General features: G+C 39.4%; 2 protein-coding genes across 3 annotated transcripts; one reads left to right on the forward strand and one right to left on the reverse strand.

Annotated features, from left to right (window-relative positions):
- Positions 1-481: 481 nt before the first annotated feature.
- Positions 482-13,868, forward strand: acsl4a (acyl-CoA synthetase long chain family member 4a). Of its 2 annotated transcripts, none has more exons than XM_042493636.2 (15): positions 482-614; positions 3,141-3,657; positions 4,234-4,411; positions 4,515-4,624; positions 5,567-5,705; positions 5,812-5,962; positions 6,328-6,451; positions 6,607-6,678; positions 6,826-6,965; positions 7,052-7,224; positions 7,318-7,392; positions 8,148-8,336; positions 8,546-8,660; positions 10,950-11,107; positions 11,302-13,868. In XM_042493636.2, the coding sequence occupies exons 2-15, from the start codon at positions 3,301-3,303 to the stop codon at positions 11,457-11,459; spliced, it is 2,139 nt and encodes a 712-aa protein (XP_042349570.1). In that variant the 5' UTR covers positions 482-614; positions 3,141-3,300; the 3' UTR covers positions 11,460-13,868. The 2 variants fall into 2 exon arrangements, with proteins under 2 accessions (XP_042349570.1, XP_042349569.1); XM_042493635.2 differs by lacking the exon at positions 482-614 and adding an exon at positions 2,596-2,750.
- On the reverse strand, positions 13,778-16,207 carry nxt2 (nuclear transport factor 2-like export factor 2). Its single transcript, XM_042493637.2, has 4 exons — positions 16,016-16,207; positions 15,744-15,830; positions 14,371-14,515; positions 13,778-14,171 (listed from the first exon to the last, which is right to left on the reverse strand). The coding sequence occupies exons 1-4, from the start codon at positions 16,025-16,027 to the stop codon at positions 13,987-13,989; spliced, it is 429 nt and encodes a 142-aa protein (XP_042349571.1). The 5' UTR covers positions 16,028-16,207; the 3' UTR covers positions 13,778-13,986.
- Between the last annotated feature and the right edge of the window lie 125 nt (positions 16,208-16,332).

Genomic DNA, 16,332 nt, shown 5'->3' on the forward strand with positions numbered 1-16,332 from the left:
AAACATGAGACACGAGGTACTTTTTTTCATTTGAAACGTGGCTGGAGGCGCTACTTAAGAGCACTATATGCCTAAAATGTATAAAATGTTTATCCTCAGGGGCAGCCATCTGCTGTGTACAGTCTTTGAACAACCCCCACACAAACACAAACACATCTAAGTAAAATATTGAATTACCTGAACAGACAATCAAAGAAAACGAACCATACACGGACTAACTCGACATACTTTCCCCGTTTTCTCATTTTATTTTAAAATAGAATAACGCTGATTATTATTCTGTTTTTATTTTATAATCTTTACGTTTTTGGTTTTAAAACAGAAAAATAAAATAACCGCGCTGTTAATTTGTTCGTTGGATTTTGAAACGGAATAATCAGAGGACGAACCATACGCGGATCCATTTGTAAAATGTTTTCCCTGTGATACATGTTTTTTCCTCTCGAGAACGAAACGGGGGAAACAAGAGGGCAAATCCACACCGGCTTCTCATTGGTCCAGAAATATGGAATCAGATGACGTAGTAGTTCCGGGTTTCTAGGTCCTCGGAAGAGGTAACTCTAGGTCATTTCTGGGAAGAGAGACACGACTGGCTGTGTTTTCCGCCGCTGAAGGTAAGAATGCCTCGAGCGTGTTCCAGATAAGCAGGGTATCACTCTCTAGCTGGCCACCGTAATCTCATTACGGCCTTTATCCGTTTGTAGATTTGTGTTAGGGTTAATTTGTGTGGGCAATGTTGAATTGGTTTTAGCTACATCCTCAGTAGCTGACGTTAATCACACTTTCCGCTGGTTGCTCAATGATAGGAGCCGCACCAGCAGCGTGCGGCGGCTTTTGTCATCATCCCGCCTTCCTCCGCGCTCCCCGGCCTTTGTCAGATAACCGTCAAATAACATACATGGAGGCCGAATTAGCCTCGCGGAGCATCTTATTTAGAAGGAAGCCACCGTCGATAAATTATTTTCTTGCGGATTTAACTTACATAAAGCTTTTGTGTCGTATTAGACATTTTTGAACGTGATGCTTTTAAATAGAAACAACCCCACGCTGACTTTGGGCGTCTCGCGCTCTAAAATCGTAATAATTAATATGGGTTACATTAGCGATACCCATCCAAAATGGCTACTTTGTGTTGCCATGGAAATCACTCATTCATATGCGATGAGTGAGTGGAATTTTTGGGTTTTCCAAGTCTGACAGACCGGATTGGGTTTATCACACGTGATTATCATTAACCCGTTAACACCTGGAACGTCATTAGTTTCCCAGACGCCTTTTATAAGCGTCTAAACCTGTGAAATATAAGAAACTTTGTTTAACTTTTTTTGAAAAAGAATAAAGGCGATGAACAACCTGAAAAGAAAAAAAAAACACTTACAAGGTGATAAGGAAATCATCTAAAAGTAGTTGGGGTGAATAAATGATATTATCAAAAAACTAGGGGAAAATTTTCCAGATATCTTAATTTATAAATTGAATAATTATATATTAGTTATTTTACAAAATAAAACACTCCTGCTAAGGTTTTGGTCATTTTTTAAAAGTTGCTTCATGCCTTCTTCCTCTCATGCATTTGACAGAAATCAGGCCAATTTCCTCAGGTGTTGAAGGGTTAAGACCCACGTGTGCCAGATACGTTACACCTGGAGAAATCCAGACATATAGTACATTTATTTTGCAAGTTTTTTTCTCCACAAATACTGTTAATGTGTTTTTGTTTGCCTTGCAAATGAATTATTTTGCATATGCAATTCAAGCACAAACAGATAACAGATAGTGGTACAACTAGTCTTCATTTGACAGCTGTTTTTCATGAAAGGGAGTGTCTGTTTTTAGGCTGTCCTTACACAGGAATGTTTTCGGGGTTACTACTGCTTGTTTCAGTGACTTGTAATGCACCACACTGCAAAAACCAAAGCTAAAGCTCTGTTTGCAAGGTTCACAATCTGTATTTATCTTCTGGAGTTCAGCCAGATTTTTTCTGTATATATGGAGACATATGTGACGTAAGTTAGAGCTATGAGTCACAGAATTGTGAATCACAGTGTGCGTAAGGACAGAGAGGGATGGGCACATCAATATATTGCACCATGAATTAGATAAGGTAGCTGAGTATATAGATAGTCATATTGTATGTGTATGAGACGCTTTCTGTTGGATCATATAAGAAGCTTTTTGTTGTATAATATTGTGGACGTCACATCTTCCGTCTCTGTTTTGTGACATGAAAAGAGGTCCCACATGACAGCTGTAGGCTACAATTACACAGTGTGTGGTTTCATTCCTTTACTTGACCTCAGCTGGCTCTGACACTGGAGGTTATTAACTCATGTGCTGAAAACTAAAAGCCAACTTTTAGTGTCATCACTTTGAACTCCTCAATTTCTCCTCCATCTCTCCTCCATCCCTCAGATGCTGAAAACTAGTTAAAAGTGGAACATCTAGTGTGGTCAGGTTTAACTCCTTCACCTACCCTTCACTGTGAGGTTATTAGCAGGCTGAGCTTGTCCTTGAGTGGCCTTTCGCTGACCACTGAGTGGGGTGAGCTTTAAGAGTGTTGTCATTGGTCGTCCGCAGCTCAGTGCTCTTCAGCATAGTGCACACAACCTACCCTTCATTGTTGATGGGCAAACACTACAGGGGAGGCAACTTGCACGGTTGAAACACACCCTCTGAGGAGGTCCCACATATAATTGAGCAGTGAAAGCTGACAGACAAACAGAGGCTGTCTGGTGTAGAGCAAGAAGGAGGTGAGTAAGTACGGAATGTGTGTTGTTCCTAGCCAGCGTTGCGTAGTCATCCTGGATGTAAAAGGAGGTTATCAAGGGATTGGCTTTTGTGTCTTTCAGATACAGATGATATATAGCCTTAAGTATGTAGCCGACGTCTTTGATTTACAAACCCTTGCTTTGTCAGGGTTCTGTTTTTTTATGAGAAGTGTGCCACTAGACCTTCTTAGTTGACTCATCAACTTCCTCTTACAGATTGGTACATGACTGACATTTAAGGGTAAAAAATAAATCCTGATGTATTTTGCGCTGACGTTTTACGTGTAAAAATGCTTGTAGAAATGGTATTTCTTCTGTGCTTGATAAATGCACTTTTTTCTGATTATATTTTCTGTTTTATTTTGACTTTAGGTGTAAGGCTTTCAAACTACAGTTGTGAGATTCCTTTCTCTTTTTGAGGCTTCCTGTGTGATACACATCTAAAATCTTTGGGACCGGCACACGATTCAGAACTAGTCTGACCACCTCTGCTGCTCAGTTCCTTTTCAAACAAACTCTTTCAGAGAACAGTATGGTTCTCCAATCAGACTCGGTCCTCCAATCTATCCTACTATTTCCAATCCACCTCCTGATATGGCTGTACTCCATCCTGTCCTTCCTCCCCTGGTACTACATCACGGGTGCCGGGGAAAGAAAAGCTCTGTCCAACCGGATAAAGGCCCGGTCCACTTCAGGCAATGCTGAGGGACCGTACCGCTCTGTGGACCATTTTGATTCCCTGGCCAGGGAGGACTTCCCCGGTAAGGACACGTTGGATAAGCTATTTGAGTTCGCTGTGCAGCGTTTTGGACAACAACATTGTCTCGGCACCAGAGATGTACTGAGTGAAGAGAACGAGGTTCAACCCAGTGGTAAAGTATTTAAAAAGGTAAGGATACCCATTATTATACAGTATTGTGCTAAAGACTTGGGCCACCATAGACCTGTTGTGTTAGCCAAGTTGTAATAAGGATATGTGTAGACTATTTTTTTCCTCAGTCTCTTTATGAAGATACAAACAAAGAATACAGAGAACATAAAGTACAAAGTATTAAACCCCCAAAACAAATCAGAACAAAATAGCTTCTTCAGACTGAAGCCAATAGTTAGTGTGAAACATGGTACAAAAGGTAGCTCAAACAATCAGTTTCTTGCTCGCACTGTCCTGTCAATTAAAGGCAATAAAAAAAGAATCTTTAAAAACAAAAATCCTGCTGAAGTTTTACTTTTTTCTTTTTTTTTAAATACTGTTTACAAATTTCCCGTATGTTGTGAACTTCTGATTGCGTTTTGTTAAAGAGACTACTGAGAAATAAATTTGTATAATCATTATGACCTCGCTAAAATTTCCAAGTTTAAGGTGGCCTAAGACTTCTGCACGGTACTGTTTATTTAATTTTGTGGGGTGAGAGATGCTTGTGAGGACAAAGATTTCTGCTGCTGAACTGACTCTTTCCCCTACCAGCTGATCCTGGGGGACTATAGATGGCTCTCCTACAATGAAGTAGACGCTGCAGTTAGTGAGTTTGGCAGTGGACTGGCAGCTCTGGGGCAGCAGCCCAAAAGCATGATTGCTATCTTCTGTGAAACCAGAGCAGAGTGGATGATTGCTGCTCAGGCATGCTTCAAGCACAACTTCCCGTGTAAGTATTTTGCAGTACGTGTACTATCATGCAAGCACAGGGTGTGATAACATAACTTTTGTTTACATGTTTTTCCTCACTGGGCATTCTGTATTTATTACAGTGGTGACATTCTATGCTACACTGGGAGAGGACGCAATTGCATTCGGACTGAACGAAACTGGAGTTACCCATCTGGTTACCAGTGTGGAACTGCTTGAGAATAAATTGAAAGTAAGTAAATCCATTACAGCACACATCAGAAGCGCTCCCTCTGATTTCAGGGAACCAAACTTCAAGCTATGGTCATGAAACAAGTTGTTGATGTATGTAGAAGATAGAAGGTAGATTTATTAGTCATTTTTTAAACTAAGTTTAAAACAATCTCCAAGAAGCTCCAGTAAAGACATATCCGATTCATTGTGGAAGTTCTTTTCAGCACATTGTGCTTTTTAAGCTGTTTTTCAATCTAGTACAAAAGAATGTGGAGTGTAAGTGTGAGAAACGTCAGAAAAACAAAAAACTTTTTTTTTTTTGTAACATTGGCTCCGTGGCTTTGTTTTAGGTCTTTGCATTTCCCCAGAATATAAATTCAAATTAGACCAAAGAAAAATAAATTAAAGGATGTGATGAGTTGTGAAACCATTTCTGTAAATATGATAACTAGGGTGGCAATGGTATGAGATTTTCACAGTACGATAACCGTCTCAGAAAATGCGTTGGTTTCACTGTATTATGGCATTATTATTTTTATTATTAGCAGTCAGAATTACCCTTAAAGAATTAGAAACAGAATGATTAGATTTGGTTGAATTTTAATTCAACCAAAATGTTTTATTAAAAAACTTGAAATAATTTTTTAATGGAATGTAAAAAGTCTCCTTTTTAAAATAACTAAAATGCAGGAGTGATTCTCCAGCCGGTTGCATTTTTTTTCAGTATTGTAGATAAGCAAACATACACAGTGTGATAACCATAAACTTTGATATGACAGAATACCTTAAAACTGGTGTATTGCTGCAACCCTAATGATAACATGTTCTATTTAGTATGTCAAGTCCCCGCACATTATAAATATTAGGTCAGCAAATGTGGAGCTGGATATCATTCTTATTTATAAAAGGAAATCATGCGATAAGGCATCCTGTTTTGACAGCATCCTCTCTCTCCGTCCAGAATGTGCTTCCACAGATCCCCAAACTAAAGCATGTGATCTACGTGGACCAGAAAAAAGTGCACACAGAAGGCTACCCAGCAGGACTGTCCACCCACAGCATGCAGGCCGTACGAGAGCTGGGCGCGCTGCCTGAGAATAGTGTGTATTCGTCTGACCCACCTTGCTTGTGCCTCTTTGTCAAATTCTGGGGGTGAAAAGCCTCACTAATACTGCATAAGACAATAGCTGTTTGTTTGTCTTGCAGTGGAACGGCCCATTGTGAAGCCCCAGCCCTCTGATCTAGCTGTGGTGATGTACACCAGTGGCTCCACGGGCAGACCCAAAGGCGTTATGATTGTCCACAGAAATCTAATTGCAGGAATGACAGGCCAGTGTGAACGCATCCCTGGACTCGGGTGAGTTTTTGGTATAGTGTATGTATGATTTAAGTTTGCACAGCAGGTTTTCTTTCGCCATTCTCAAAGCCGGGGTTCAGATTACCCCGACTTCACAGCTCTCGCCGAGTAACTCAGCATTCTTTATCTATTCCAGCTGAAACACTGGCTATGATAAATTATCAAGATAACTACAATTTTCCCCCTAAATTTGTGCTTGGTCCCAGCTGCAGAATAACCATCACTCACCAGTTAGACTGTGCTTTTTATATTCACAAACTCCTAACCACACTCAGATGCTCAGTGTGATAACTGGAAAGGGAAACAGAAAAACATGTAGTAGCTGCTGACTCTAACCTTCACTTTCTCTCCATGTGTTTTGGCAGGCCTAATGATACTTACATTGCCTATCTGCCCCTGGCTCATGTTCTGGAAATGACAGCTGAAATCTCCTGTGTCACATATGGCTGTCGGATCGGCTACTCGTCCCCACAAACACTGTCAGACCAGGTAATAACCAGCACCAACACCAGGTTGTGTTGTTTGTGTCATGCTGAATTTCTTCATGACAAACATGGGTGTGGTTACTTGTCCACATTTTTGCCATTGGCTTAATCATTGTGTCAATCTAATGCAATCAATGCTTTTTTTCTTTTCCCTTTTAGTCCACCAAGATAAAGAAAGGAAGTAAAGGAGACTCCTCTGTGCTCAGACCCACCCTTATGGCAGCTGTGCCAGTAAGACTCTTGCCTCATATTCTTTCCACTGTCCATCACTCACTACTCTGCTCTACCTCCTCAGGTTTTCCTCCTTACGAATTCTTTTAGGAACCTATTTATCATCAAATGTATAAATTAATCCTTTTTTTCCCACCTCCTTAAAAGGAAATTATGGATCGCATCAACAGGAATGTTATGAGTAAAGTGCAGGAAATGAGCTTTATTCAGAAGACGCTGTTTACACTGGGCTACAAATATAAACTGGAGCAGATCAAGAGGGGCTATGACGCACCACTCTGCAATGCGTAAGAAACCAACGTGTCTCCATCATTGCCCTTTAGCAATAGAGTTGTGATTTTCAAGTAAAATTTCATACGCAATCTGTCTGCAGCCTGTTATTCCGGAAAGTGAAGAAACTCCTGGGAGGACGGGTGAGGATGATGTTGTCTGGAGGAGCCCCCCTGTCCTCGGCCACTCAGAGATTCATGAATGTATGTTTCTGCTGTCCGGTGGGTCAGGGCTATGGCCTCACTGAAACCTGTGGAGCCGGCACCATCACAGAGGGTGAGATGAGGTTTAAAGCTTTGAGCAGTAAGGGAGTGTAAAGACAAGAGAATGAGTATTCATCTTATTAAGATGTTGTGTCTTATTATACAGTTGTGGACATCAGTACCGGTCGTGTAGGGGCTCCTCTTATTTGCTGTGAGGTCAGACTCAGAGACTGGGCTGAAGGTAAGTTGTAAAACCTGTTTGTACGATGCTGCACTTGCAGCGCGATGTGAGAAGTATGTTTATATTTCAGTATAATTATACTGTGGCTCTGAGAGTTCAACAGAGTGCAAATAAACACAACACAAGCAAATGAAGAGACCTCTTAAGCAACTTGACAGTGCTAAACCATAAATTTGATGACACGTGTAGCATATACTTTAGGAAAAGCACTGCAAGAAGCTCAAAACACAACAGAAACTGATGGCAGGGGACATGAAAAAGTGATAGACAAGGCTGGGATAGCTTGTTGTTGCCATGGTTTTTGGCTTATGAAGTTGTTAAGGTCTGCCATCTGCCAGAAGCGGTGGAAAATTACCTAAAATGTATTTTTTTCTCTTACTATGACATTGTAATCTGATGGCTGAGATCTTATTGCAGATCTGCACTTAACCTAGCGTCAGCCTGTTGCTCATTATTAGACTGCCAGTTCAAACTTATTAGTATCCTTCAGTTGGAGCTTACCTAACATTACCTTATAGTTAACTGATTTACTATTTATCATAGTTATTTGTTAGTTATATATCTACAATCTGTATAATATGTAAGTCATGTTATTTTAACGAGTTGGTTTTCTTAATGACACCCATGGGTAACCAGGTTGGTGAAAGTGCGTCTTCATTTGCATGTGTTTTGTCTCTTTGCATTGTGTTGAGCTCTCAAAGCCCATGTACAGTTGTTATATTTATTTAACTAATTCATTTTTCACTTTCTCTCAGGTGGCTACACCAGCCAAGACAAGCCAAACCCAAGAGGGGAGATCCTAATTGGCGGCCCCAATGTAACCATGGGTTACTACAGGCATGAAAGCAACATTCAGGACTTTTTTGTGGATGAAAACGATCAGAGATGGTTCTGCACCGGAGATGTAGGAGAGATTTACGCCGATGGCTGTCTACAGATAGTGGGTGTGTATATTTGTTTTTCAACTTGTTACTCTTTACTCAGCCCCAAGGGTGTCATCTGACGGTGTCTGTAAAAGGAGTCCCGTTCATACTTGATTTCATAGCTCTGAACTGCAGTCAGTGTGACTGCAACCTCTGACAGGCAAACTGTTTGTGCCCTATAACAGAGCACTGTTTTAAACAGATTTTTTTTTTTTTCTGTTCTCTGTTAGACCGCAAGAAAGACTTAGTCAAGCTGCAGGCCGGGGAGTATGTGTCTCTTGGTAAAGTGGAGTCTGCTCTGAAAAACTGCTCTCTCATAGACAACATTTGTGCTTACGCAAACAGGTGAGTAAATTGCCTTGATAGGTGTTGGAAAAAATACAGTTACAGTTTTTGTGTACTGCCTGTCTTCCATATCCATATGTATGAATACATGCACAAAACAAGCATAAAATATTAGTCTTGCTATGTTCTTGTTTTCATACCTACTGTAGTAGTTGGAGAAAATAAACCCTGCATTAGAGTGTGCTTAAGTATGGATTAAAATACTTATGAAATGCTATGTAACTTTAATATTTATTACATATAGCAGATGTAAAAAAAACAAGAAATATATCAGTGTTTGGGGTTCATGTGTAACTATGATGATACTGTGGGGGACTTCATTTATATTGTGAATTCTTATATATGGTATGTAAAGTTTTCCTACCTAAAGAAATATTCAGTTTGACCTAGTAGAACTCATTCAATAAATATAAACTACAAAAACTAACCTGATTTTTTTCATACCTAAAAAAAAACCAACCAAAAAACCCATACTGTAATGTGTTTTACACTTGGGTTTTCCAGTTCTTAGGTTTAGTTAGTGTTTCGTGTTTGTTTTGTGTGCCTCGTTTCACTATATTTGGAAAACAAATTTGGTCATCACAGTATCATAACTAACTAATTACTAACCCATTTAAACATGATATTTAAAAGACAGGTCCATCTGTGTTCTTTTATGGGTGTTTCAAGTGGAAACAAACACTTAGCTGTGAGCAAAAAAGCACTGACGTAGGTTACAGTGCTGATGCCCTCCCCTCCCTCAACCCCCACACACACACTTCACTGATACTAGTAGTGTAAGCATCCAGAGTGAGGAAAAAGTATAATGCTATTTTATTTTTATTTAACAATTTGAAGACACATCAAGATTCAATGTAATATAAAACTGCATTTGTACTGTATATTTCAACTAATATTTATTACACTATACTTGCTTTAACCACATTTGCCACAAAAATCAAAAGTCAGTGACTCACTGTATTGACTCCAGTAAGTGGAAACTGGCACACCTCCAGTGTGGAGGAGCAGACAGGAGTACTGCAAAGTAAAACTACTGCCTGGTGGTTGTAAATTGGGCCAGCAGTGAAATATTTCAGATTATTTTCACTGCTTCACCTTGTCATTTGACAGCCTTTTCTGATTGACTAAAGCCGTTTTTTTTATCTTCTTCAAAGCCACCAGAGTCCACTGACCCAAAACTTATTTTATCTTGTAGAATGGGAGTTTTACTGGGAGTCACTGGTCTACCGCTGCCTTGATTGTTAAGTTTTTTTGTTGCTTTTTGGCCTTCAGAACCACACTAACACGGCATTCACAGCAGTAAATTGATTAGCTTCCACACTATGACTCCTGTTTGCTTCCCCAAACTCAATAAATCAATGACACACCTTTTTTCTGTGGCAACATCATCATGTAGAAACCTAAATTTCATCATGTGAGAAAAAGGTTTTTCAAAAGGGTTGGTAAAATAGCAATTTGACACATATTTAGACCAAAGTTTTCTGAAACGAATACATCAGGAACACTACTGAAAAGGTACAGAGGGATATGAAAACCTCAAAGAAGGAAAAAATAATGGAACCACCCTTTAATATTGTATAATCACCCCTGTCCCACCCTGGACTTCTCATGTTAACAATTACTCAAGATATTCCAGCAATAGCAGTTGTGTGTTTTGCAACTTTCCCAACTCATACATTGACCTTTAGGTCACAGTCCTACTTATTTAATTTTTCACTTTTGCTATATATTTGCTACATCAACCAACATCTCAACTGCGTTCATGTTTTTATGTTCAGCTAACATTTATAATACCATGCTATCACTTGCACTGACATGTTTGAACTTTTCAGGTCACCTCCAACAAGCACAAAAAATCTACTATTCAAACACAATTTACTCTCTATTAACACAACTGCTTTCAGGACTTTCAGGAACAGACACCTCGACAGACCTCTTTCAGTTTATACACTTGAAAAGTAGAGACTTCCACTTCAGCTGACATTTCAGTTCCTTCTAGTGTTAGACCATTAACTGGTTCTTCAATTGTAGTCAGCGCTTTCAATTAACAATTAACACTTCATCCGGTGCTTGCACTTAAATTAAAAATGTAGCTTCTCTCAGCACCTCCTTTCTCATTGTTTCAACTTCTCTGTTTTGGATTGGATTGAATGCCATTCCAACTGTGATTTTAGCTGGTAATTTCAACAGTTTTAAATGTTTCAACTGCAAATTTTCAGCAGCACATTTCCGCGCACATTTTTCTCTGCAGCCTTTCATCAATCTTGTTTCTATTGCTCATCCTTTCAGTGACCAGAACTACGTGATCAGCTTTGTGGTTCCCAACCAGAAAAGGATGACAGCACTGGCCAAACAGAGAGGCATAGAGGGGGCGTGGGAGGAGATCTGCACCCACCCCGACATGGAAAGAGAGGTTCTGAAGGAGATCAAGGAGGTTGCTGCTAACAGTAAGTAATGCCCATGTGTTTCCATGATACTGCGGTATGACCGCACTTAACGTTACTTTTATGCATGCTGCGTCTGTCCTTATCTCCTCGCATATTCTGTTTGCTGTAATATTTCAGAAGAAAAGAGCACTAGTCATTGTACTTTACTGCGAGCTTCACTGTTCTCCTGTCCTCCTCACTTTTCATCCTTATAGTTAAACTCCAGCGGTTTGAGATTCCAGTGAAGGTACATTTGAGTCCAGAGCCGTGGACCCCTGAGACAGGTCTTGTCACAGATGCGTTCAAGCTGAAGAGGAAAGAGCTGAAGAACCACTATCTCCACCATATAGAGAGAATGTATGGGGGCAAATAACTTGGCAAAATTTCACCCAAAAGTCTCTCCATTGTCACCACTGTCTTGATCTGTAAATAATCTCCTTGGTACCCAGTTGGATTTTTATGCTGTTTGTGTACCACAGGCGTCCAAATGAAAATGTCTTGAAGAGAAAGGTTGACGCTGTAGATAGCTGTAGCTGTTTATCCATGTGTGCTGCTTTCTATTTTGTGTATAGAGGTTTTGATTGTCAAAGAAATGCACTCCAGTGGCAACTCTTATTCTATAAAAAGGGTCTGATGCCATTATAGCACTCAACTGCCATCCACTTAAATCTCCTGGCACTTAGTTTGTGAAAGAAAGTACCACTGTCCTCCATATGTTGCCAATGGTTGATGTTACTTCCATTGAAAATATTAACAACCGTATTCATCACGGAGGCTTGTATTGCTCTTTTGTAAAGTTGGAGTACTGATGTTACTGTGCCTTCAGTCTGCAGTACTTGTGTAGTCAAGCAGAAGTGGCATCTAGATAGATAGTTTACGCTTTTGTTACAGAAGTGGTTAAAACTGCCATGTTAATGTTTACTTGAAGAAAAGTGTCCCCACCCAGACATACCCTGACATTGATCGTTTACAGACGGGTGAAAAACTTAAGGAAAAACCCATAAAAGGTGTTGTAGTAAGGTGTCGGGCTGCTAGAAAAGCATCAATTTGTCTTGGTTTTAATTTGAAGAGTCTCTGGAACTCTATTGGGGGGTGAATCCCGTTCTCTGAAAGATATTCACTTAATTTGGTGTTTTCATGATGGTGATGGGGAGTGCTGTTTAACACATTGGTACAAAATCTTCTTTAGGATGTCAGTTGGGTTGAGGCAGCGCCGTTCTGCAGCCACCTCTAAATTACGTAGAACCTCACATTCCCACTGTCATACTGGCCCTTTTTCACTGTGAAGGATACCCCTTCTCTTGCCAGAGACCTCTGCTCCCTCAGATAGGCAGAAAAATTAGCCTCTCAGTTGAATATAGCTCTTTAGGATTTAACCAAGTTTGAGTGCAGTTCCTAATATCTTTGGAAACTGATGTAGCACATAGATCATCCAGTTTTACTTTTCCAACATCTGTGCAATGTCAGACAGGATGCTAGTTCAGCTGGTGCCCATCTTCTCCATATTTTCCTCGATGTATGTTTACATTTAAAAACGGTGACCCTTTGTGGTGAGCCTTCCCACTAAAAAGACAAGTGGTCCCAAACCATGCCAGCAAAATGCCTCCCACAGCATAACAAAGCCACCAGATCCCCTCACTATGGGGGTCAATTTCTCAGGCCTGTACAGTTCTCTCGGTGCACCCACCCACTTGTTGAAAATATGGTGAAGGATGACTCATCTGACCATTTTACTTTTTTGACCAGTGCCTATGGTTTTAGCACCACTGACCTCTCAAAAGTGCATTCAACTTTGTGACGAGTTGTTGAGTTGGTTGATGAATCACGTCCTGATCACGTCCTGCACTGACATTTCGTCAACTGAGGAGGAGTCGATCTCCTGTTTTTCCTCGCAGATCACACTAACATACGAGCAAAACGGTTATCAAGTGTGCGCTGTCGTAGACAATCCCCCCCCCCCATTTACTGATGTCCCATAAATCTAAATACAGATGTGGCTTTAGTGACTGTTCCTATAGAAACACCAGCCTGTTGAGCAGTCTTTGTGGTTGAAACCCCTGCCATCCCTAACAGTGATCTCTCCTGTAAAGTCACGAAGATCTTTTCCCATCATGATTGGATGCTAATTGCTAAATTATACCATGCACTGGACCTGTTATAGAATTCATGTTTCTAAACTCACATATTCACGTTTTTCCTTTAATTGTCACCCGTCTGTAGAATTAAGCTTACCCATGATCATGTCTGCTTATACACCTTTTTTTTTTATTTTGACTGATGTTATTTATGCTGCTTGTTAATTTATACAGACAGTAAGACCAAAATATGTAAACATAAATGACTCAGGAAGATAAGCAAATGTTTTAATATATGAAATTGTCAAAAAATGGGCTGCTTGTGAAGAAGGAAACAAATTCTTGTGGGCACCTTATTTATTTAAGAGCAACCGTGCTTAATTATTAACTGCTTAAATGCTTTAGCTAGTCAGAATGGGCAAACTGTAATACTGTGCGTATTTTACCTCAGTTAACAGGTTGATGTACAATTTGATTATCATACGGTCATTTGAAGTGGAGTCATTTTAATATTAAAGGAGTGTTTTCTATGTATTTTTCAAAGTGTTGTCGTGTTAATGGATTTTCATCATTAAAACCTTAAGGACGCAGACATCGACAGTCACTTTACAGTTGGTTGTTTGGTGATCGTATTTGTATTTATTACTCCATCATTATGATCACATGCCTTGTTCAATACTTCAAGAATAAAATCTTTTTAGTATTAAGTTGTGTATGCCATTTTTTTTTATTATATTACAAAAACAGAAATAAACAAAGGGTATCTAAATTATCACTGCTGAGTGTTCACACATTTTAGAGGGGAAAGGGGGAATGAGGAGAGCCTCAGCTATTCCAGTCTTGAAACCGGAAACAGTCACTAGCAATCTTCCAAACAGGCTGGTCATTGTTGGGTGAAGCTTGAGCTGTCAGAAGAAAGTTCTGGTTGAAGAAACGCTGTTTGTTCCCTTCAAACTTGACCGTCCCACCAGTCACCACAAGCAGAGTAGTCTGACCTTGGGTGGCCTGCTCTGTGAATGGAGAAAGGGTAGATTGATACTGGATCAGCAGGCCTTCGCTCAAAGAACATCACATTTTAATCTTAGCCTTGATATTTTCCCACTTTAATTTGATTAAGCATGCACATTTGCACAGTTCTCTACTTTAAAAAGATTTAAGAATGAGTGATAGCACTTGAAAATGTCTTGAGTATGAGATTCCCTCACTAACCGTGAACTGGCTGACAATCGAATGTTTGAACTTGGAACTCGCTCGAAGGCAGCGACTCAAAAAACTCGCCAAGAGCATCCTGTCCTGACACCGCATTCCCATTCCACACCAAGGTCGCTTTGTCCAAGTAGAGCCGGGTCAAGTTCTGAGACAAAAGGGCCAGTGAATAATGATCGTGAGGAGCAACAATAACAACCAAGAGCAGAAAATAGTGTGCTCCACAGCCAGATCAAGATGGATTTTGGTGGCCAATACAAATATTAATAAAGCCTTTTTCAAACATGACAGCATTCTAAATGGGTCCCTTTGTATTTCCTAAAATTTTTGCTAATGCAACATCTAAAAAAAAAAAAATCATATTTCATATATATCAATACTACAAAGAAATATAGATTTTATTTGATAACATTTAAAAATGATAATCAAATAATAATCAAATATGAAACAACAATATCAAACATGACAAAAGAGAAGAACATAAAACAACAACTAACACAGACAAAATAAACTTGTAGGAGGGAAATGTAAACCTAGAAATGATACACCTTATTTGTTTTTATTACGTATTATGTTCCCGATTATTAGCTCTTAAGCTTTCCTTTTTGCTGTTATCTTGGAAACAGAGGCAAACAGATATTGCAGCTCAACACAAAACAGACAGATATTAGGTGTAATCTAAAGCACTCTAGCCTTGCAGAAAATAGGTTGAGAGTATTATCAGTAGATTGTTATTCTGTGTTTTGATTCAGAAACAAAACCATGTCCACTAATATTGGTGTCAGTCTATTAAATCTTAAACAAAGTATCAGAGAAACTTCTCTGAGAACAAGTACATTGATAGAATGAGAGTCGATTTCTGTTTTACATAAAGAACATTTTAGAGACAGCTTTAAATGCATGTAATCATGTAAAACAGGGGCAGTATCTATGTAATATATCTTCAAAGTAGTTTAAAGGTAGTTTTAATTTTGTTAATATATTAGCTGACAAGCTAACTATTAAAGTATAAGTTATAGTTTCCTTTGTAGCTGACAAGGACCAGAGCATAGACTGTATATACAGTAATATATACAGTCTATGTGTATACAGAAATATATACAGTTTGTGGACCAAAGTTGTTGCCATAGTAACTGAATGGCAACAAAATAGGGGGAAAATAAATATATTTCAGCCGATTCTTTTCCCCATTGGACAAGGATCCTTTCAATCTGGTGTGTGTTCAGTGGGACATTTTACAGTTGAAAAGTAAAGCTGCTCTCTGGTGACCAAACTGTGTAATTGCGAAAGTGCTAGTCACCTCTTGATCAATTCTGGAAAGCAATTTCCTGTCACTGATGCGCCAATACCGATATATCTCATATCTCACCGCTTACCCTCCTTTTCTTATCCATGCAGTCATAATATATGTTGACAAATTCTTCTGAATATCTGCATGACTGGTCCACGTGGGTCCTGAAGTCCTAGTGTGACAATCACTGATTAGTTAAACGCTCATCACGATTAATTTAAGTCAACAAAGTATCGGCGACTGCTCGATGTAACGTTAAAAGGCGCACATTTGTAACGACCGTTGGCTAGCAAAACAACACATTAACGTTAGCTGGTTGATTTTAGCATAAAAGTGTGGCGAAAGTTTCAAACTTACCAAGGCTGCCATAAGCACGGATATATGGACCGAAACAACGCTGAATATACTGACTACTATCAGATAGGATACTGAAATTCAGAAAGCATCAATTTAGGTGACTTTTCTTGTTCTTGTTCATTTGACGTTAGCACATAACAGCTAGCCTAGCCATTTCGCCGCATGTATTATTTCCTCCGAGCACCAACTACTCCTTACCAAAGTAAAATATTCGTACGTTCTCCGATAGCGTTATTATACGCTTCTGAATTATTTATCACATTTTATATTTTATACGTAATTTAAATGGAATAATAACTTGATTTAGCAATGAAACG

This window comes from Plectropomus leopardus, chromosome 8 (assembly GCF_026936395.1).
Source record: "Plectropomus leopardus strain MGB_pleo_1.0 chromosome 8, ASM2693639v1, whole genome shotgun sequence".
Lineage (NCBI taxonomy): Eukaryota > Metazoa > Chordata > Actinopteri > Perciformes > Serranidae > Plectropomus > Plectropomus leopardus.